This window comes from Gossypium hirsutum, chromosome A02, assembly GCF_007990345.1.
Source record: "Gossypium hirsutum isolate 1008001.06 chromosome A02, Gossypium_hirsutum_v2.1, whole genome shotgun sequence".
NCBI classification, from domain to species: Eukaryota; Viridiplantae; Streptophyta; class Magnoliopsida; order Malvales; family Malvaceae; genus Gossypium; species Gossypium hirsutum.
In genome coordinates, this window is record NC_053425.1 from 3,665,835 (window position 1) to 3,688,523 (window position 22,689).

Below are 22,689 nucleotides of genomic sequence, written 5' to 3' on the forward strand. Positions count from 1 at the left end.
TTAATTTTAAATTAAAAAATTATAAAAAAATACATAATATTTTCACTTGTATGTTGTAATTATTTTTTCGATACAATATTAAGGGTGGGAAATAAGGGTGACACAATTTAAATTCATGCAAAACGAGTATTTGAAAAAAAATTTAACTACCGGTTTACTCAAGTCAAGACTTTTATATTGTAATTATTGAAGTAATGTATAAATGTATAAATTAACAAAAATTATCCAACTGAGTTAATTACACTAACACTGTGAGGGTGTTTTTTTTTATCTTTTTATATATTTTTATAAATAAATAAAAAATTACATAATTTAAATTAGTATTTAATTAACATTTTAAGTATTTTTTTTTCTTTAAAAAAAACATTTGAAGTAAATTTGTCATGTTTATATAATAATGTATAGTTGATTCTAAATACTATTGTAATCTTTTCTTCAAACTAAATTTGACGGTTGATGTGATTCGATTCTATCAAGAGCCTTACAGACTCGCAGGCTAAGGGTACATCACATGAGTTAGATATTGCATTTGATTGAAAATTGTTCTTCTTTCCTAGCCAAGAACCCTAGCAAATTCATTGAGCGAAAGTGGCTCGTAATACTTAAACAAGCAAATATCGTGATTGTTGAAAAGTAAACACATGATATCATAGTTATTGTACAACAAGGTCATGATGACAACACTCGAGAGGTTGCCACTTGAGCACATCATTGACGACAAGACTTAGTTATTTTAGGTTAAATTATATTATTTGTCTTTGTATAATATTATACGTAAGTTGTGAATTTAATCTTTATATTTTAATTTGAACATTTTTAGTTCATTTACTTTTTGAATTTTAAAATTTTATGCAACAAACATATTAATACAAATGTAATACAATGTCAATTTGTTATTTCTATATATAACTCACAAAGGTCGATAAGTAGGTTTAATGGTTGTCACCATTTGCATCAAGCTTGAAATTTTAAATTTCAAAAAATATTAAAACTAAGAATGATCACATTGAAGAATATGAGGTAAATCTACAAACTTTACGCATAGTACATGACTAATAGCAAATTTTAACCAAACGGATTCAACCACTACTATTTGGTCATGACATAAATTTCAAAATTCAAAACTATAGGGACTAAAATTGATCAGTTCAAAAAATACAAAGATTAAAATTTGATCAAATTAAAATACATGGACTAAATCCACAACTTATATACATTACAAGGGACTAATAGCTGGATTTGACCTTTATTTTATAACCAAACTTCTTATATTCTAAATTGAGAAATCACGTAAGTTTGGGATATAGCTTTTAAATAGTTATAAAACAATCAAGTCAAACTGTGATATCCATTTTTAGTTGTCTATCATTAAATGTCAAATCTATATTTAAATAGATGTTTTATTAAAATACTTAATAAAAATATCAATCATGATACAATTATTTTTCAAATTTAAATTTAATTTAACTTTATTTAATCTCAAAAAAATACCGATCTAGGTTTAAAATGACTTGAATCCAAGACAATATGATAAAAGATATAAATAATATGATATGAATCTAAAATAATTTAAATCCGAAAAAATCAAACTCAAAATAATAATTTTTTTCTAAAGATCAATTCATTATATGTTCTTTATCATCTGTTTTTTTATACGATGTCTAAAGTTAACTAAAACCCCTCCCAACCCTTAAATAGAAGGATATGTTTTAGCGCACTCAAACTTATATCTTCCTACACTAACAACAATACTGATGCCGATCGAGTTAAGACTCAATCTACTAATCAAAAGAAATTTAAAATTCAAATTAAATTAAGGTAAAATGATATTTAGAGTGAGATTGGATAGATGATGCATTTACCTGTAATTAGTATAAAAATAGTAGTGATAATGAGATTAAATATTGTAGCGTGAAATAAAAAGTAAACTAAACACACCACACTCTACCGTCCATCCAACCCATCTTTAATCAAATTAACTTCAAAACATCAATTTTGCCATTTCATATACAAACAATAGTTTACTGTGTATGGGTAAAAGAATTCCATTTCATATATAGTACAAGTGAATGCATATTCCAGGGTTGATTTGTCAAGCACAGATTGAAAGGGGCCTTCTCCATCTTAACCCACATTTAGCCAACACTTGTCTCTCTCCAATCACCCAAAGTACATACCATCTCTCTCGCTCACACACACACACACACCCTTCCCTTCCCTTCTCTCTATATATAGTCCCATGTTCCCATAAACAAACACACAAAACCCAGCTTCAACAATCATAAAAACACCATAAACCCAAAGTTTTCAAATACCTTTATAATCATATATATATATACATGTCGAGTCTCTGCTTGAACATGGCAGCATCTGGTTGCAGCCCTAAAGTCACAGGGATCCCTAAGCTTCGGCTATGGCGGAGGTGCTCGAGGTTGGTGAAAGAGCAGCGAACAAGGTTCTACATTATATGGAGATGCACTGTGTTGCTTCTACGTTGGGAGGATTAATAACTATGTGTTTCAACAATGGAAAGCTCAAATTACTGTTGTTGTTCTCTTTTTTTCGCTTCCTTTTTAGATTCAGCAGGCGTTATATACTTAAAAGTTGTAGCTTCTAACGAGGTAAGAGTTGAAATTTTTGGCTTAGGCTAGTTAGAAACTAGAATGTATACTGATTTTTGTAAAATATATTGTAAAATTATCATGCTTCTTTTTTTTTCTTTTTTTTTTTTGCCTTTTCTAGCATTTTTCATGTTGGTTTTGTTGTGAATGAATGTTTTTTTTTCTTAAACTTAACAACCCCTTTCCAAAAATGAGTAATCTGCTTCACCAATCATCCCTATGGAAAAATTCATATGTGTTAGCTCTTAGGATTTAAATGATGATCACCTACTTGTACTTGTTTGTGCATTTAATTAGTAACTTTTTAACTCTTTACTATTTATTTAAATATAATTTTTCTTATTTTATTGTGTATTAGTTCGATTAGTATTAATATTATTGTCAGATATTTATTTATTTAAAGAGTTGGGAAATCAAAATGATACAAATTGTTAAATGAAAAATAGTTAAAAAAGCAATTATAAAGAATCAATCATATCACATGGAAATTTTGAAATAGGTAAATCTTCGATTGTTTCAATCGTTATCATCTAAAATGAAAAGAGGAACCCCCGAACTGAGCCTACTTTACCTCTTTACAAACAAATTCCCTTTTTTTTTTTTGGTAGTTTGGATGAAACACTTTCATAAAGAGATAAAGTTGTTGAGTTTAAGGTTTCCTCTCTTCATTTTATGTGATAATGGTTGTTACTGTTTTTTAACTTTTTCATTCTAACAGACCATGTGACTTTGGTTCCTATTTTGGTTACCACTCAAATAGTTTGCACCATAGTGATCACCAACTTAGATACAATTTTTATATGTAACCACTTCCCTCTTCGATTGTATTGGGAAAAGAAAGTTTAAGGAAGACTTTGTCATTGCAAGAGGAAAAAAGAATTTTTCATGAGTTTATATATAATTATATGTTTGTAAATTTAGATTTTAAATCGAAAATTTAATCATATTAATTTAAATTCATACTTAACCGGATTAAATATGATTATTAAATATAAATAATTCGAATCCATTCAACTTAATCTTAAAAATGGGCTAAATCGAAAATAGCTCAAACTCAAAATAATTGAATTTGAGTGTTCCCCGATGACAAAACTTAAAATGCCCCAAATCTGAAAAACTTGAATGAAAAATCTGATTCGAAATTGACCTAAATCTAAAATGATCAACTAACCACTAATGTAGTGATAAATGACTTACCTTATTTAAGTCTTTGTTGATATCTGATCTTGAGTTTAAACTTAGATAACCCTTTTCTCTTACCTTGGTATATATATATATATATATATATGTGGATTGTTAAAGCTTAAACAAGCCTACATGGCAGACCAATATGTAGGCAATATTATGGTTTGAAAGAATGAGTCAATGAGGAGCAATGGAGAAATTCACGCTACCAAAGTAACCCAAGTAAATTCAGTTCATGAGGCAAACCAAAGTAACCCAAGGGCCAATTCGATATATCATCACCCAAAAAAAAATAAATAAATAAAATCTTGGATTTTTAATTACATGTTTCGTGTCCTGCATGTAAATTTAGATCAACCATTAAGCACAAGAAATTTATTTCTAGACATAGGAACCAAACTTAATGAACAAGGCTTTTTTATGTTCCTTTTCCTTTTTCCACCCTTGCAGTGTTAGAAACCAAAATTAAAAACAGAACTCGTACCTCGGGCACTTGTTCTCAGCTGGTCCTATTACCTTGTGGGGTAAGATATCACCTTACACAAGCTTTTTTGGGGCATGTCCTTGTCCTTGTTTACTTTGTATTTCCTATAGAAACACAAGAATCAACCCATCAATGTTTTCTTTTTCTTTTTTTTCCTTTTTGAATAATTTGTTTCAAAGCATTTTAATATGTTTGCTTACCACTCCTTTCTGAACGGTCAGCCGCCGGCTTGACGGTGCTCGTGCCACTGATGAAGCAGCAGCAGCTGCAGCAACACGGATTCTGCAATATACATATAGCATATCCATTGTTACACATTTTTATTCTTTTGGAGGTAACCAAAGAGAATATTGGAAGTTGTAGCACACCAATTTACCTTTTATGCACATCGACATATTCATCTGTTTCATCCACTATCTCCTCCTGTGTTTTGTAAAGAAATCCAACAGCTCATTAACATTAAACACAGTCAAGAATAAAACAAGATAACATTAACTAGACTTATCAATCAGACAAATCAGATTGTTTTGGATCTAATCCATCTAAATTAGGCAGACTGTCAATTTTTGTTCGGGTGATTTCATATTTGGGTTAGATAAGTTTGAGTTATCAAATCAGATTGAATTGAAAAGATCTAATTTTCGAGTTCGAGTTTAGAAGACTTCAATTTACCTGTAGAAGTTCTTCAAAAACATCTTCTAGGGTGATAATACCAATAACTTCACCATCTTCAATATCCTCTGATGTCATAGACGGTCCATTTGTTGCAGCATCATACTTGCATAAAGGAGGCTTGAAAGACTTGTCAATGTCAACAGTTACGGACTCTGGCTTCTCGTCTTGTTTGGGAAGCAAAGGAGTAGTCAGTTGGGATTCTGCTGCATTGGAGACTCTATTGTTTTCTTCACTTTTTTCTCCATCAACTGTAGCAGAAGCATTCTTAGAGTTGCCTCTAACAACAGCTGCCATATGACTGCTGCCCTTTTGAAACTCATTCAATATATCATACAAAGGCATGTCAGATGGAACCCTGTTGAAAACGTCCATTCATGAATTAGATGCCACCTCATTTTTTATTTTTAGTTATAATTGGATGAATCGGATTGGTTTTAGGTAAGGTAAGTCTGAATCAAATCAAACCCTAAAACTTTTTAGATTTTGGTCAATTTCAAGTTCAGATTGTTTTGAGTCAAGAACATTTGAGTTTCTCGGATTTGTCAATTCGGTGAGTTGGATTTATTTTGGTTCAAGTTCATCTGTAACAGATCAAAAGTAAAAATTCTTAAGGACATTTTATCTCAGGTCAGTTTCAAGTTCAGGTTGTTCTAGATTTGGATGATTTGGGTTTCTCGCCATTCTAGATTCTAGTTATCTCAAATTTTGATAATTTCAGGTTTAAATCATTGCAAGTTCAGGTTGTTTCTATTTTAGTCATTTCGAGTTGGATCTTTTCAAGTTTAGGTAATTTGGGTTTGAGTTGGATAGATTCGAATTGTTGACTTTTGTGATCAAATTAAGTTAAGCTGAATTTGAGTTTTTGCTGGTCGGGTGACTTCGATAAAAATTATAAAAAGAAAATTAGAAAAGAATTTATGAAAACTAACAAACCTTGGAATTCTACGGATGGAAACAGCACTGACTGGTGTCTCAGTTTCTGGACGCACAGTTAGAAGGCTTTTCACCTTATTCCAATTTTCAAACAAGACATTTGAGATAAAGAATGAGTAAAAATAACCAACAAGATCAGCCAACCTTCCGATGAGAGACTCCATCAAATTAACACATACCAGCAAAAGTCCAATAATGTTTTTGGGATTCCCCGAGTATACCGGGACTCGGCTATGACCTCGTGCAAGGATCTTACCCATTGCCTCCCTGAGGTAAATTGAACTTGAGGTTAAACATTTAGGAATGCATGAGAAACAAAAGCAACAATCAATGCTAGTAAACACAACTGCACTTAATGTAGCACTTATAATGATGGATTAATGTTGTTAGAGCATCGTGCTGACAAAAAGACAATATCAACGCGCTATCGAAGGTCCAACAGATGTATTAATCCTTCTTATATTAACTACAAAATGAATTGAGGAGCAAAATTACCAGTCCAACTTTGAATTGACATCTAAAGAGAAAGTTGATTCTATAGGTGTCATAGCCTCCTCAGCCGTCTGTCCAAATAATTACAACAAAACAGGGACCAAAAAGTTAAAAGATGCTGAAATTGTTTCAAACAGATCCCAGACATTAGCATGAAAATTCTATGTTAGTTAATTTTGTCATCAATATTACATATGGCCATCAATGACATTAGTTTCATTGAGGTGCATACCTTTTCAGTCAAATCTAGTGCTCCACTAATAATTGTGGTCTCATCATGAGTGAGCTCTCCTCCCTTTCCAGCCTAAATAATTAGTTCAAGAAACAATCTACATCATGATATGAAGAAAGAGACATGGAATGCAATGGAAAATTTCTTCAGTATCATATTGTATTTACCTCCTGGCTGTGGATGGAGACAAGAGCTTTTAGTTGAGCCCGCCTAAATAGTGCTTCATTATGCCCCAACATCCAATCCAGAACCTGGAAAACATACACAAATGAGAAGACAAATCAACTCTTATAGATACTATGTTCAAACTCAAAACTTCTTTTTTTCCTTTCTCTCTTTCCTTCCGCAAAACCCAAGCTGTTACATGGATTTTGCATCGATCCGCTCCGTGATTTCTAAGAAACTACATAATACTCAAGTCTAGTGTATAATAAAGTTTTTACAGTAGGGAGTTAACAGAGTGCAAACCTATCATACCTTTCCAACGGGATAAGCTATTGGAAAGCAAAGAATCATTAAGACCCGCACCAGTCCTGATAAATTTGCACCAATAGCAAGCCCATATCTGGTGCAAAGTGCTTGTGGTATAACCTTAAAAAGTTAAAAGGAACAGTCATAGTCAAGGATTCACGGATTGATGCCAAATTAATGTAGTACAAAAGTTAGAAGAGCCTACCTCACCAAATGCTAGAACAAAGGTCACTGAAAGTATGATAGCAACATACTCATTGAAAAGCTTATCCAGGTATATAGGAAGGGCCTGCAAAATGGAAATATCAAAGCTGTCAAAGAAAGTCAACCATTCTTGAAGATTATCAGTAAATGTAATAGCTACTCATAGAGCATCTTCATTATCATTTCCTAGCATCAACCCCCGTTGGAAGCATAAATAAAACAACAATCCTATGTTTCTAACAAGCTAATTACTAAGGTACATCAGTTAAATATCAACATTAGAAAAAGAACCAACTACCAATTCTTAACAACTTTAGGCTAAACCAATCCCATTCTTATAACCAAATTCAAGCAAAAAGTACATGGTGGCGGTGGGCAATCTCGTTGAATCGGATTTAACTGGTTGAACCGGAAATCGACTGATCCCACGATTCAATCAATATAATATAACTATATTGTAAAAACCGATTTGAACTGACAAATGAACTGGAAACTGAAATTTGGATTAAAAAATAAGAACTTTGGCTCAAACTTTGGATTAAAAATTTTGGATTAAACCTAAATTTTGGACTTCCTTCTTTTTATTATAAAATTTAACCTAAATGCCGAATCCCACGATTAAACCCATTTAATATTAACTTTAGCCTGACACCATTAACTCTCAGTGTTACTCATCAGTCATCACAGATGCCATCTTTCCCATTTCGTTTTTCTCCCCTGTTCATTGCTGTTCCCATCGGCAGCTATTATTGCTATAATTATATTTTTTACTGTTAAAACCTTTCCATTCAATCACGTCCTTGTTTATTACCACATGGGTTGATGGAGTCCACATGCAAAGTTTGTCTAACTTGCACGTAAAGCAACCACATTAACCTCAATTATCAACTCAAAAATTCATTTTGTGATTTAAAACATCTAATCATTCGTATTAGATAACTTTTTTTAATCAAGTACTATTGCATCAGAGAATGAAATAAATTAACAAACAAAGGTCATAATTCGACTTAAATTCTTATTTAATTAAACTAAAAAAGTCGTTAAATCAATTTTTACCTCCATAGCAACAGCATTGCAAAGAAGCAAAGTCACCAAAAGCTGATGCTGTTTTTGAACCACCGGCAAAATAGCAGCTAAAAACATCATCATCATCATCAACAACAACAAGATCTCAAATCCAATCTAATAATAATCAAAACTTCAAAACGGAACCATTTCTTCACATCATTTTCAAATAATAATAATAAAAAGTAATGCCTTCTACCAGCTTGTTTTTTCTCAGTGGGAGTGCCGCTTCTTTGTAGAATCTCGAGCTCGACGAGACCGAGGGACATGAGTCCGAGAGTGAGACCTGACATCATCCCCGCAAAGAGTACGAAAAAACAAGAAAAGCCAGCGTATATGAACCACCATAGAGATCCGAACGGCAAACCTCCCCCAACGGATTCCAATCCTTTGACGGATTCCGTCGTCGTCGCAGTCCTCGACAGCATCCCCGCCACCAACACAGAATTTATCGGTTGCATTGTGGCTTGTTTTTCAATCACCAGGGAACAGTCCAGAAGAGAGAACGATAAACAGCAAAAACAAAAACAAAACAAAAAAAAACTCTTTTTTTCAAATTTATTTCATTGGTGTATATAAACTGAACAAAAAAAGGAGGGAATCATATGAGGACACGTGGCGGTATGAGAAGGTTTTACTAGGTCGTTTTCACGGGATTCGGTGAAAATACCGGTGAGAACTGAATCAACGGTGATGCTTGGTTAGTTAGAAACACGTGGGTGAAATGGAACAATTCTACCTAATTTATAAAGCTCTTTATCCCCTATTTATATTATGAATGAAATTGCAATTTTTCAAGTAAGTTTTTAATAATAAAAATAAATAAAAATTTTAATAAAAAACTAATTTAATCTTTGATCTAATATACAATTATTAATTTACCTTTTAGGAAAATACAAGTTTAATAAATTATTATTAAGTTTACCTCTTGGTCACTCAACTTTAAAAAATTACAAAATGATTACTAAATTATTCACAAGTTTTCATTTAAGTCACTTAAATTTTTGAAAGTTTTTATTTAAGTCATTAAGATTTAAGTTTTATTTTAAAGTTTGATTAGCGAGCTACAAGCGACGATTTGAAGATTGGTGCGATGGATCAGTACCATAAACGAGTAACAAGGCATATCTTATATCCAAATCGATCTAAAGGTTAGTCTTGGAGATTAGAGAAGAAAATTGTTTGGATTTTAATTCGTAAATTCATGATTTTCAAAGTTGTTTCATGAAAAAAAACTTAACTACATAAAAGAAAGGGAAGAAAAGCTTTCGATTAGTACAAGCGGTTATAGCAGTGATTTTAACAGCCTATTCACTTAAATGAAAGCTTTCAAATACTTCAATAATCATTTTGTAACTTTTTGAAATTGAATAACTGAAATGTAAACTTACTAATAATCTAGTAAACTTAAGTGCAATTTACCCTAAAAATTTTATCTCTACAAGTAAATTCCAAATACTCTCACATATTTTTTTTACTACATTTAAATGTAACAAGTATCACCGTTTAAATCTTACTTGTAGAGTTTAAAAATTCAACAAGTAGAATATAGTATTAAGTTCAAAGTTTCATCATGTATAAATTATTTTAGAGTTCTGATTATTTGTCTAATAATTCATTATGATAATAAATAATAATTGTAGTTATTCCCATTGCATTCTAATTATAATTGTGATTGTAATTTATTCTAAAAAAAAAGTAAATAAAATGCTTAAACTAGTTTTGTTTGTTTTACGAGTAAATGACATTAACCCAATTTAGAAAAATATAATAAAACTAATAAATTATAAGCTAACAATGGGAAAATTGCTTAATATCGAAATTTGAGGACTAGAGAGGTGATTTTACCAGAATTTTTAGCCTAGGTCAGGCCAAGTTGAGCTGAACAAGCTACCCAAAATAGGATAATTTATGCGTACGCACATAATATTGGTAGCCAAAGCCAGCATAGAACATTACAAGAACAGTCCAATTGTAACCAAGCTCACAATGTAAATGCAAAGCATAACAACAAATCCCCAACCACAGGTCAAATCTCTGAACCCAACCTACCAAGACACTCCATCCATCGTCAAGAGGCTGAGTTCTGAGAAAAAAAAGTCTGTCATCACCATGATTTTCAAAACTAGATTGAACCGGAAATCGATTGAGGTACTAATCCGAAAAAAAAAAGCATTAGATTAATTAACTCGCGAACTGGTACATTAAACCAGATTAAAAACCGGTTGAACATGTTTTTTCTATTTTTGTAATAATTTTTATGATTTTTTAAATAATTTATTTAATTAAACTGGACAAATTAATCGAATCAATAATAGGTGATCTAACCAGTAAGAAAGGGGAAAAAGACAGAAAAGGAAAGAACATAAAGCAAGAAAAACATATTTTAACCTTATAAATTATAATAAATAACCTAATTTACTATCATAAAATTCCCATGACAAAACTGAAAAATTTTCCTTACCATAAATTAAAAAGTAATTATAAGAAATATTTGGAATTATAAAAGGTAACTCAGATATGAAATTATGAAAAAGAAAATGGAAGTACTACACAAACTATCTCTACAATGGAAAGTCATGATATAGGATTTAATATTTTAACTCACCTTGCTTTAGGGTTATATTAACCCGGGTTTTTTTACTCGTATAATACTCGTGTCCGACACCTATGTCAGACAGATAAACAGATACAAGATTGCTATATGATCTTTCAAATATATGAAAATAGCCCGAAATAAATCGAGCATACCCTAATGCAACACTTAGACCCCTAATCCAACCCTAGTCTTTTGCATTTGTGTAATCTGTACACTAAAACTTCAAGTGTTCAGAATGGTAAAGACTGCGTATCACCTCCTTGAGCACTTGATTTAGTTCTTACCTGTCGATGCTATCCATATCTGTCAATAAATCAAGGCCATTTTGCTATTTTGTCGGCATAAAATGATCCATGGAAAGTTTAGAACTTGTACGGTGTTGTCCTTCCCCGTTTCTTCGACAATCCAGGTACAGCAATTTTAACCGAAACGAACCTGCCATCGAAAAACTAAACAATTCGGTAATGATGAATGTGAGATGGGGGAGGGAACCATGAGATGAGTGTCACCATAATTGCCAGAAATGCTACCTTCCCATTCAACTCGTTAACAGCTAGTCGCACAGACTCCTCGTTATCGAACCAAACGAAAGCGGATCCTAGAGACTGCTTGGATACTCTTTCCCTCACAACATGGACTGCAATATCATACAAAACAATTGAAGAAAGAGCCACGATATAAAAGAACCTGAAGTTCATCTCCATCTGGATGAAAATAACAATGCTTAACATTTAGTCCCTGAACTTGGCAACCTTTACCACCTTGGTCCATGAACTTTTTCTGTCTACATTAGGCTCAAAACTTAATAACTTTTCTCAATTTGGTCTTTGAACTTGGATCCTATTAAGGTATAATGACGTGACATTTTGATATTATGAATAGTTTTTTGTACTTTATGTAGATTTTACAAAAAATTTAAAGCTTCCATGTGATGATGTAGTACAATCTAAAAGTGTCACGTTATCCTTTTAATGAAATCCAAATTTAGGGATCAGATTGGAAAAAGTTCAGAAGTTCCAATACTAATACAAATAAAAAGAATTCAAGGATTAAAATGGGAAAACTGTCACATTCAGAAACAAAATTATGCTTTATGCCTATACTAAATTCTTTTGCCACTAGTTCTTCTCCATAAATAACATTTTATTCAAGCAATATCTACTACAAAATAATCCTATGTCACTTTGACTCGAGGATGAGTGTTTGATAAGGGTCCGTATTCAACATGAATATGTTAAATTTTTTTCTAAGTTTGTCCATATATTTGGAAGATCGTACCCCATATCCATGTCTGGATATGTATGGACTAACATAGCAACAATCTGTCTCAAGGACATGAGTCTATTCAAAAATATATTTCTAGAATCTTAATTAGATAGAAAAAAAAAACACCACCTTTCCTAGAATTTAGAACTATTCCATGGATGAACATAAAATGATTCAAATTAAGTAACATTCTTAAGAAATTAATAAGTTTTCACCTTCTTTAACCTCCCCAAACTGTGAAAACACTTTCTTGAGACGTCCTTCAGCTGTTGACTGAGGCAATCCTAAGATAACAAAAATGTAGGCAGACAAAAACACAAACAGGTTAGCTGCATGAAATGATTACAACCAAAAATCCAAAAAAAAAAAAACACAAATCATGAAACTTTTTTTGTTAAACCTTTGATGAAAACCCCAGTGGAAGGAGAAGTAGGAGGTTCTGATTGAGAAGTGGAGTAAGAACAGCAAAGGGGTTGATGGGTCAAATATGGGAAGCCTATTCTAAAGGTTTTGGGGATATGGGGATTGGAGATGGAGCATTTTGAGGTGATTGTGGAGGGTATTGGAGGCTGAAGGGAGGGAAGCGGTAGTGAAATTGAAGAAGATGACCAAAGTACTGCCATTGGAGAAAAAAGAAAATTACAAATGCCCAAAGCCTTGATGGGTTTTTGTTTTGAGAATTTTTTACGACCAAATTGAAACATTTTTTTTCTTTTGGCCCTAAAATTTGATGGGTTCATATTTGTGGTTGGACAAAAGCCTAAAAGGCTAAAACATCCTTTTCTATCAAGGGATGTGTATTTTCCCTCAAAAATGGAAAAAGAGTATAAAACTTATTTCTTCATAAAATACAAGGAAATAATATTTTATAATTTTTTTTTAAGAATTGAGCTATCCATCGACTTAGGGTCGGGTTAGGAATACTTGTCAGAAGCATTTTTTGTCCTAGAAGTATTCTTCCAAACTAAGTTAAAAATTAACCAAAAGCACATTTTTTAAAAGCTGAAAATTTTAGTTCATCCTCTTTTTAAGAAACATTTTTAAATTAGACTTTAGTAAGTTTAGCTCGATCCAATTTGAATAAGGTGATTCTTTTTTGTATTTTTAGGAATAAATATAGTAGAGTTAGGCTATTTTATCCAAATAACCCCAAAAAAATTAATTACTTAAATGACCTTAATTTAAAAACAATCATCTAAATAACCTGAAATGAATAATAAAATTAAGTTATGGGAATTAGATGGTCGGTGTCACTATTTTTTCTGTTAAAAAAATATTTTTTGGGGTTTTAGACATTAGATGGTCAACACTCATGTATGTTTTTTTTAAACCGTATCATATTGGTATAAATATATACTAATATTTTTAAAAAAATTAGAGTGCTAGCACACTGATGGCCGACACTCCTTTATCTAATTAAAAAAAAAATTTGAGTGTTAAGTGTCAGCCAACAAAGGCCCAAACTCACCAACAAAAGAGGATAGGAATATTGCAACATTAACCCCTTCTTATTTCCCCATCTTTTTTATTTTTCAAATTTAATTACATATTTTATATTTTAAAATAATATTAAACTACTTATTATGTTAATTATTATTGCGTCACTCACATTATTATTAAATTTAAATTAATATGCAAATAAGAAAAGTAAATATAATATTAATAAAATATAACAATTTTGAGATAAATAAAACACTTTACTTAAAGCTTTAATATATTTCCAAGATAAAACAAAACCTCCAACACCCCAAACAGAATTGTGAAAATTTAACTAATGAAAATTTTCTTTATATCTTTTCGTAACTTTTTTTCGTAACAATATATCTTTTAATGAATATCCTTTTATAAGATTATATTGTTTTATATGATAATTTGACATACAAAATTATATCTATACAATAGATTATTCGTTAATAATTATAATATAATTGACTTTTCTATATAATAAAATATTCTACTAAAGAAAAAAAGAACAACAAAGTGATATAATATTTTTTCCATCAAAAAGAAAATTAGATACACGATGTAGAAAATGAAGTCCCTTTGTAGTCTTCTTATTTAATAAGGTCTATATCAAATTTAGGACCCTCAAACTTTTATTACACTACAAGTTTGAGCTGTACAGAAGATCAAAACCCTATATATTATATTCAACAACAACGATATAATAAGTATAGTTACAAACAGAGTTACTACCATTTCTCACATGGATTTAGAAACTGAGCATAGGAGACTCGGTGCCTGCAACAACTGTTGGCCCTTCCACCTGCAATTTACAATCCAACACACACAACATTAATTTCATCCGTTTGCACCATTAAAAATTGGTCGTTTTACATCAGCATGATATATACATGACACTGCACGTGCTTTTGTCCCATTTACGTTAGATCAAAAAATAAATTGGTCATTTTTACTGAAGTTTTCGTCTATTTTTATTGTTAAAAACTGATCTTTGTACGTTAGCATAAAGTACACATGACACGCTACGTGTCATTGTTTGATTATTCCGTCGGTCACGTCACTTTCTAATAGTACAAACGGATAAAATTTTTAACAACAAAATCAATCTGATCTTTGATCTAACGTACAAAGACTAATAAAAAAAATAAAATACAATTCGACTCATACTAGAGGGATCTCCATAATACCTTACCATTTTGTTATTTGTAAACAAGTTACAAATATTTTTCAATAAATAGAAACTATTTATTTTAAAAATTAAGTGATGAGGTGATACACTCTCAAAGTGCCATGACATGCTTTAATGAAATTCAAATTTAAAGATTAATTTTTTAAAAAAATTATTAAATTTTAAATTTAGTATAGATAAAAAAAGTTAAAGGAGTAAACTGAAAAAAAATTGCTAAATTCATTACTAAAGGTTCCTTTACGTAGGAATATATGTGATGCATATAATGATACAAGTAAAGTACAAGTTGTAGTGGCCCCTTTACTTTTATTCATAGGGTACCATTCTTCTTCTGCTATCAACAAAAGATAAGAAGCTTTAAAGTTTAAACCACCTTTTTTTCTTCTTTTTCCTTTTTTTGTTCAACCTTTAAACCACCTTTTTGGTGAACCAATTTCTGTTGGTATCACATGTACCATACTCCTATGTACACCATAAATTTTGGGACCAACTTTTTTATTATTTATATTTAAATATAAGTATCGAACATAAATATTTGTCTGAGATAGATATAATCAAAATATTTTAATTTTTTATATATAATTTAAAATATTTTTGAAAGTCATATTTCAATATTAATGCATCAAACACAAGTATTTCATTAAAACCTAAACTCGAGGCAATATATATGTATATTTATAAAATCATGTTACCTTATATGTAGCACCCCACATCTCCTCGTCTTTAGCAGGAACAGCAGTGATTTTGTTCTTAGGGTTTTCATAGCTCATTAGTTCTCCAACTGCTGTGGAGAAGAAACAGGCTGTGGAAAAATGAACTTAATTAATTAGTGATTGTCAAATTCACTGTAAATGAAAAAAAAAAAAAAAGGTTTTAGGGGAGCCACCTTGAGGGAAAGAAGCAAGAGATTTGCCACAGGCACCTTTCAGCAAATCAACATTATCAGCAAAGGCCACATGTCCGTCAGCCGTGATTCCCCAGCAAAGAGGAACCTTACCAAATTGATCCTGCCAATATCATCCCACCCCCAAACATTTCTCAAATTAATATCCAACTTGTCAACGGATTTAAAAGGAGGACTTTTTTTAGAAAAAATTTTAAAGTGTTGTTTGTCCATGGGGTTAGTATTATCTTCAAGCTAAGGGTTTTGTCTATTAATTCTATTGAGAGTATAAGTACTAAAGGTATGGTTTATAAAACAAGAGCACTTTCTTGGATCTTATTGGTAGGTGATCATGTGCCATGCATCATCCGATTCAATAAAATGCTCCTACTCTATGAACCTTACATTTAGCTTGAGCTTTCAATAGAGTTGAGAGATAAAACCCCCAACTCGACTGGGGGACAATACCAACCCATTTAAAGGTCTACTAGCTCCAAACGGACATAACTTTGAAATTTTTTTTGAAAAGGAGTCGACCTCTCTTCAACAAGATATTAAAAATTATTAAATCATCTTTATTCAAACAATTTGAGATTTAATCAACTTTAGGGTTTAAGTAAATTTTAAAATTAAATTCAGACCACTTGTTTGAGGTTTTAAAGTTTCAAGCCAGGTCATTACGCATACAAGTCATTAAATGTTTTAGTTACTTCAAGTCCACCATTAAATTAATCTAGACCACGGACAAAAACAAGAGGCATTTAAAACAATTTTTTGTCTCCGCCTCTAATCTAAATTTAGGTTAAAAAAATTTAAATTGTTGTCTAATTAAGTAAAATCGTATATAAATTTGAGTGTATCTAATATTTTTTTAAAATTTAGATCAAAATTAATAGGTTTAAAACAACACCTAAAGATTAAGGAGAGAGAGTAATTGAACTTACAGAAGCCACAAACAAGGTGGAGGTGGAGTTGTCAAAGACAATGAAAGAAAAGGATCCATTAAGATGGGCAACCATATGGCTAGGAGGGTAAGGTGCTCTGTCACGAAGAGCCTTGTAAGCTTCTATCACCAATACCACCTCTGTTGCTGACTTACCAAGTCCATATTGCTGCTTTAAACTCCCTAAGTTATCAAGTGCCCCCTCAAACATGCAGAATATTTCATCTTTCACCGCGAATGACCTGCCATTAACGTATTTTATGAAATTGAAAAAGTTAGTCCCATTGGATAAAACATTAAAATTTCATCATAAAATTATTTACTTAAAAAATCAACAATTTAATAATTTATACTTAATAAATTAATAAAAGTTAGAAGTTCAAATTCATATATTACTGATAATTAGACCAATTTCTCATTTTTTTATAAAATAAAAAGATGAAATTCATAATTAAATATAATTTATTATTATATTAAAACCTAACCGTTATCTCCTCAATGAAAATTTATTTTATAAATCATTTCCACCACATCATTCATAGTTCCTTTCCAATTATTTAATCATATTTCAACAATTTTGTCCATGTCATTCATACACAATGTTGGTAAATTTTTTTATTTTCAATCCCGAATCCCAAATTTTGAATTCAGAATCCAAAACCCCAAATACAAACCTCAAACCTTAACTTAAAACTCTAAAGTTAATTTAAGGTTTAGAGTTTTAAGTTTCAAGTTTAGTATTTGGACTCAGAATTGGATTCGAGATTTGAATTCAAAATAAAAAAATTACTAAAATTATATATAAATGATATAAAAAAATTATTAAAATATCATTAAATAATTAAAAATATGCAATAAATAATATGATAATAAAGGTGGATAAAATAATTTCAACTTTTCAATAACCTAACAAGCATATCACTCCCCCTTTTGGCCTCAAATCACTGGCCACCACGTGGGTCCCAATCCTATTTGGGCAACCTTATCCTTTATGCTATCCAGATCAATTTATCACCCCCACCCACCACAGGTCATTGCCATGCAAGAAATTTGAAAAAGAAAAAACAACTTTATATATAATAAATATAAAATTAAATTAAATTAAAAAGTAAATCAGCATATTTAAAATATAGAGGTGTATTTAAAAAGGCATAATAATTTATTTGGCCCTCTAACGTTACAAAACAATTATTTTAGCCTTATATTTAATTTTGTCTTTTTTAACTCTTAAACTAATTTTTTTATCAAATCACTCAAACTAAATAAAAAAGTTAATTTTCTTTAACTTTGTTGATGTTGCATACATTTAGAATGATATATCACTATTTAATTACTTTTTTAAAATTTTAAAATTATTATAAAATTATAAAAAATAAATAGTTTTAAATTTTAAAAAATTAATTAAATGCTAGTGTGTCATCTATATAGTAATCCACATATATACTACATCAGTAAAGTTAACAAATGTTAATTTTTTCCATCTATTTTGAGGTGATTTGACAAAATACAAATTCAAGATCTAAAAGAGATAAAAAAATTAAATGAAAGTTTAAAATGATTTTTTTTATAAAGTCGGAGGACCAAAAAATTTATTATGCAGTTTAAAAAATAACATATAATTTGAAACCAATTAATAACAATATATATAATATGTATGATATTAAATGAAAAAATAAAATTATATTTTGAATAAAATTAAATTAAATAAATAAATACTTCAAATTAAGAATATTCAATCAACTATTATTGGTGGAGGTAATAAAGTATATAAATAAAATTAAAATGTATAAACTATTTCAAAACAAAAGTTTGATTGAATGGTAAAATTAAAATTTTATTACTAAAATATCACGAGTTCAATCTCATTATATATCAAATTATTTATTAATTTTTTAAAAATAAATTAAATTAAAATAATTTTGATTTATAAAACTAATTCAATATTTAAATAATAATATAAATATTAAAAAATTAAAAATTATGTATCAAATTATTAGTTTTTTTTGGGAAATTGAAAACACTTCGCTTATAGGATACTAATCCAAATTTTATTCCTATCAATATCATAAAATAAAGAAATAGCAATTTTATGTACCAATTCATCTGGCTCTCCACTATTACTAGTGGTGACTATACTCATAAGTTACAATCAGATGTCCTGGATGTTAGACACGTGTATGGTTGAAATTAAATCTAAAAAATCCAATTCAAAATCCATATTTCAATGTCATCAACATATGGCCACACGTAAACCAATCACCGGACCCCTCTCCACCCACCAAGGAAAATGAAAAATCATAATGACTTTACGTTGGACCGAGTTATCTGGTTCTGTGGTCCGCAAAACAAATATAGATGTGATTGTGTCATCTGAGTCTATAGTTTTACGGAAAAAGGACTTCCACTAAAATGAATTTTATGTTCGCTATAATTTGTTGATATTTTATTGACTATAAATAAAAATTAATTAATTAATCTCTATACTTTAAAAATAATTATAAATTAATTTTTTTTTGTTAAAAATCCACAATTAAATGATGATGTGAAAAAAAAAATCCAACATGAAATTTATTTTTATTTTAGAAAACGAAAAATTCAACATGATATATTAAAAATTTTGGATAAATGGAAAAATGAAAACATAATTTCTTTAATTTTATTTATCCTTTAATTTATCTTACTTACATAATTTTATTTTGAAAAAATCAAATCATCACTTACAACAATACAAATAAAATATTTAACAAAATGACCAATTTACACATTTTTTTCTATCATACAAGGGTTAATTTACTCATCTTTTTAATAAAAAAGAGTAAAATGCAATTCAACTCCTTATACAAGTGTCTCTGCGATATTTTTACATGTTTTTTCTCTCTTCTTTTATAACCACGTTATATTTAAGTTCCTAGTTGACATGGGCAAATCCACAGATTTTTTTTAATGGACCAAAATTGAATAATAAAATTTTCAAATATCAAAGCATAATTTTATAATGTATTAATTTATGATTTCATCATTTTTAAAGGATTAAACATAATTTTTTTCATTTTGGAGGCCAAAATACAATTTTATCATAAATTAATTTTAATTTAATCATTTAATAGTAACTTATATGGTAATTTTTTCATTTGAAAGCTCAAATTTGTCTCTACTAATTAAATCAGTATCACAAGTCAAATGAACACCAATTCAATTGAAAAATATCTAAACTACTATTCTACATACAAAATTCTTTATTTAAATCAACACGTGTAATGATTCTATTCTAATTATTATAACTTTATATATGTTGAACTAATAGAAAATCTTTTAAATTGTATTATTTTAAATTTTAAAAAACTTAAATATTTGTGCACACATAAATAAGTTTTAATTTTTAACTTTTTCTCTAAATCTTTTTAATTATATTTTAATAAGTTCTTAAATTTTAATTTATAAATAAATGAATCTATAACATAAATCAATCTTCCACTTAAAGATACGATTTGAGTTAATTTATCACCAATTTAATTAAAAATTTTAATATATATTATAAATAAAAAATATTATTACGATAACATTAATCTCTCTTAATAATTTATATAAAATTATTAAAATAATCTATTTAATGGGTGTGATGTGCAAAATTTAACTAAATGATAGAAAGTTTAACTAAATAACAGTTGTTTTAAATATATATTTTAAAAATATCTATAAAAATAATATAATATTTTAATATTTTTAAATATCTAAATTAAATTAAATTTTTATTTTTAAATAAATATAATATTGTATATATCAATTTTCTTAACATCTATTACGTGACATCAATTCAAATTTAAGTTCATACAAAAATATTTAAAAATCATTTATTACAAATTTTATGGAAAAGTGCTAAAATTTTAATGTCAGGCATATAATTGGCTGTTGAATCTGTTTTAAAAAACAGAATAAATTGAACGCTAAGCATTACGTAATACTTATAATTTTCTATTTGTTTATCTAGAAAACAATCGTCAGCCTCCGATTAATTAAATTAATCACAATAAATTTCTCAGTTCCTTTAAAAAATCTTCAGGGATTACGAAGCTTTAGATCAACTTAAGAAGCTACAGATGAAAATTTTCATGAACAAAATTTTATTAGTAACTAAAATTATATTGTAAATAATGATATTTTAATTGAAACAGTGAACACTGCTTTGATCAACTTAAGAAGCTAGAGATAAAATTTTTAAATTCGAACAATTTTGCTCTTAATCTCACTTAAACATATGAAATAAATTAAAATCATGACGGTTTCTTAGCCTTATTGATCATTAAATGATCCAATGGTCAAGATCCAACGTGATTGATATTTTTTACCTGGGAAGTAAAGCAGACTCGTTACGGTGAGAATAAGCGAATTGGACATGATCTCCGATCTGCATAGACACGGTGGAGGGGTTTGCCTCGATGAACCGTTTCACAAGAGCGTCCGCCGTTATCTTAGGCGACGGCGTCCTGCAACCGGCAGCCACCAGCTCGTCCGGCGGGGACACTATCGCTCCGCTGAATACTCCCAACATTTTTTTTTTCACTCAAAACAAATATTCTCTGAAGGAAAGATGAGCAATTCTTTTTTTGGTCGGAACTAGAAGAATCTATACAGAGCTCGAATATAGGAATGAATAAACAAAAATGGGCGGGGACGCAATTGCATTTATAGGAAATAAATACAAATATATGGGTTAATTTCATTAAATGTCCTCAGTAGTTTAATCTAAATTATATATTAGTCCCTGAACTTCAAAATATCTTAATTAAATCCTCAAAGTCTTTGTGTTAGTCTATGGCTATGCATCAAATTGAACGCTAAAGAACTCTAAATTTTAGCTCAGATTTGCGGGCTATCATATTTAAAAGGTTAATTATATCATTTTATACTTGAATTTGTCTTTAATATTCAATTTGGTGCCTAGATCATACCAAATGATTTCATGTGACCCAATGAACGTTTGACGCGTGTGTTTTAATAAAAAGACCTAGGTACTTAATTGGGACAAAAAAAAAGCTAGGGTACTAAATAAAATATCGAAGCCAAACTCAAGTACTTAGCTAGGACAAAAAGAAAAACTTAAGTATCAAATTGAAAAATCCATGTACCAAAGTAAACATTAAAATCAAGCTTAAGTATCAAATTGGGACAAAAAAAATTTAAAATACCGAATAATTTATTAACCCTATTTAAAACATGTGGACCGAATCATAAACATATTTGTATGTATGGCATGAACAATTTATAATTAACATGTTTAAAAAATTGTAAATATTAATGCCACTGTTCTTTATATTATATTTAAGTTATTCATGTAATAAATAACATGGCTATGTGTTTTAAATATATTATATTGTCAAATCCAGATTAGCATTTAGCATTAAAATTGTTCATGGGTTACTCTGGGCTAAGTAAAAAATGATAGCAAAACAGTAAAAAATTAATAGCAATTTTTTTGTTTTTTGTAAATTCGAACTAGGCTCGAGTCAAAAATCTTACCTGAGGCTCGTTCAAGCCCATTTTTTTGAGTTTATATTTTTGTCTAAACTCTCTCATTTTTCAGATGAGCCTTTTGGTGGCTTGGGTGATGAACAAGTCTATTTAACACTCAAGCTTGCATCATAATGATTGAAGGACTTAATTTATATTATACTGATACTTTGAGAACATTTTGAAGTTTAAAAATTAATTTAGAATCTAAGCCCAACTATAGTTTGGGACTTCGGGTGACGTTTGATGAAATTAAACCATTATATAAAACGAGGGCATTATCGTAAACACGTATCTCGTTGATTCTGTTCTTTATTTTTCTGACATTTTTTCAGTTTTATTGGGTTAATTTTTCGTATTAAAAAAATAAGGCATACGTTAATAATCTAAAGAATGAAGATGCGACACGTGGCATCAGGTCCTACCAAGCTGGCGATTATTCTTAGCTTAGATGCTCTGGTCGTGACTCAATAAA

The 22,689-nt window shown here is 29.6% G+C and overlaps 3 protein-coding genes across 6 annotated transcripts; all 3 read right to left on the bottom strand.

The window, feature by feature from the left end:
- Positions 1-4,057: 4,057 nt before the first annotated feature.
- LOC107942828 (DUF21 domain-containing protein At4g14240) lies at positions 4,058-9,098 on the bottom strand. Its single transcript, XM_016876547.2, has 13 exons — positions 8,562-9,098; positions 8,354-8,430; positions 7,299-7,382; positions 7,100-7,213; positions 6,790-6,873; positions 6,623-6,694; positions 6,394-6,461; positions 6,078-6,165; positions 5,899-5,972; positions 4,963-5,320; positions 4,667-4,713; positions 4,491-4,572; positions 4,058-4,394 (listed from the first exon to the last, which is right to left on the bottom strand). The coding sequence occupies exons 1-13, from the start codon at positions 8,821-8,823 to the stop codon at positions 4,344-4,346; spliced, it is 1,461 nt and encodes a 486-aa protein (XP_016732036.1). The 5' UTR covers positions 8,824-9,098; the 3' UTR covers positions 4,058-4,343.
- Positions 9,099-10,110: 1,012 nt separating this feature from the next.
- On the bottom strand, positions 10,111-13,035 carry LOC107942830 (transformer-2 protein homolog alpha). Of its 4 annotated transcripts, none has more exons than XR_001695921.2 (5): positions 12,628-12,976; positions 12,443-12,511; positions 11,492-11,598; positions 11,246-11,396; positions 10,111-10,448 (listed from the first exon to the last, which is right to left on the bottom strand). XR_001695921.2 is itself a non-coding variant. In XM_016876549.2 (4 exons), exons 1-4 carry the CDS (start codon positions 12,965-12,967, stop codon positions 11,324-11,326), a joined length of 603 nt encoding a protein of 200 aa, XP_016732038.2. In that variant the 5' UTR covers positions 12,968-13,035; the 3' UTR covers positions 10,884-11,323. The 4 variants fall into 4 exon arrangements, 2 of the variants coding, with proteins under 2 accessions (XP_016732038.2, XP_016732040.2); XR_001695920.2 differs by having other exon boundaries at positions 10,118-10,448; positions 11,246-11,410; positions 12,628-12,973; XM_016876549.2 differs by lacking the exon at positions 10,111-10,448 and having other exon boundaries at positions 10,884-11,410; positions 12,628-13,035.
- A 1,218-nt stretch (positions 13,036-14,253) lies between these two features.
- On the bottom strand, positions 14,254-21,373 carry LOC107942826 (stem-specific protein TSJT1). The gene is made up of 5 exons (XM_041088904.1): positions 21,053-21,373; positions 16,708-16,948; positions 15,767-15,887; positions 15,573-15,682; positions 14,254-14,493 (listed from the first exon to the last, which is right to left on the bottom strand). The coding sequence occupies exons 1-5, from the start codon at positions 21,253-21,255 to the stop codon at positions 14,440-14,442; spliced, it is 729 nt and encodes a 242-aa protein (XP_040944838.1). The 5' UTR covers positions 21,256-21,373; the 3' UTR covers positions 14,254-14,439.
- Between the last annotated feature and the right edge of the window lie 1,316 nt (positions 21,374-22,689).

Excerpts from the sequence above, each read along its gene's own strand:
- LOC107942828 (XM_016876547.2), bottom strand. The coding sequence starts at position 8,823 with ATGCAACCGATAAATTCTGTGTTGGTGGCGGGGATGCTGTCGAGGACT. Across the intron at positions 6,874-7,099 it reads TAGCTTATCCCGTTGGAAAG|GTTCTGGATTGGATGTTGGG; the intron begins GTATGATAGGTT and ends TATGTTTTCCAG. Across the intron at positions 6,695-6,789 it reads TCTCCATCCACAGCCAGGAG|GCTGGAAAGGGAGGAGAGCT; the intron begins GTAAATACAATA and ends CTAATTATTTAG.
- LOC107942830 (XM_016876549.2), bottom strand. The coding sequence starts at position 12,967 with ATGAACCCATCAAATTTTAGGGCCAAAAGAAAAAAAATGTTTCAATTT. Across the intron at positions 12,512-12,627 it reads CACTGGGGTTTTCATCAAAG|GATTGCCTCAGTCAACAGCT; the intron begins GTTTAACAAAAA and ends TTGTTATCTTAG. Across the intron at positions 11,411-11,491 it reads TTAACGAGTTGAATGGGAAG|TTTTTCGATGGCAGGTTCGT; the intron begins GTAGCATTTCTG and ends CGAATTGTTTAG.
- LOC107942826 (XM_041088904.1), bottom strand. The coding sequence starts at position 21,255 with ATGTTGGGAGTATTCAGCGGAGCGATAGTGTCCCCGCCGGACGAGCTG. Across the intron at positions 16,949-21,052 it reads GAGTCTGCTTTACTTCCCAG|GTCATTCGCGGTGAAAGATG; the intron begins GTAAAAAATATC and ends CGTTAATGGCAG. Across the intron at positions 14,494-15,572 it reads TGTGGGGTGCTACATATAAG|GTGGAAGGGCCAACAGTTGT; the intron begins GTAACATGATTT and ends TGTAAATTGCAG.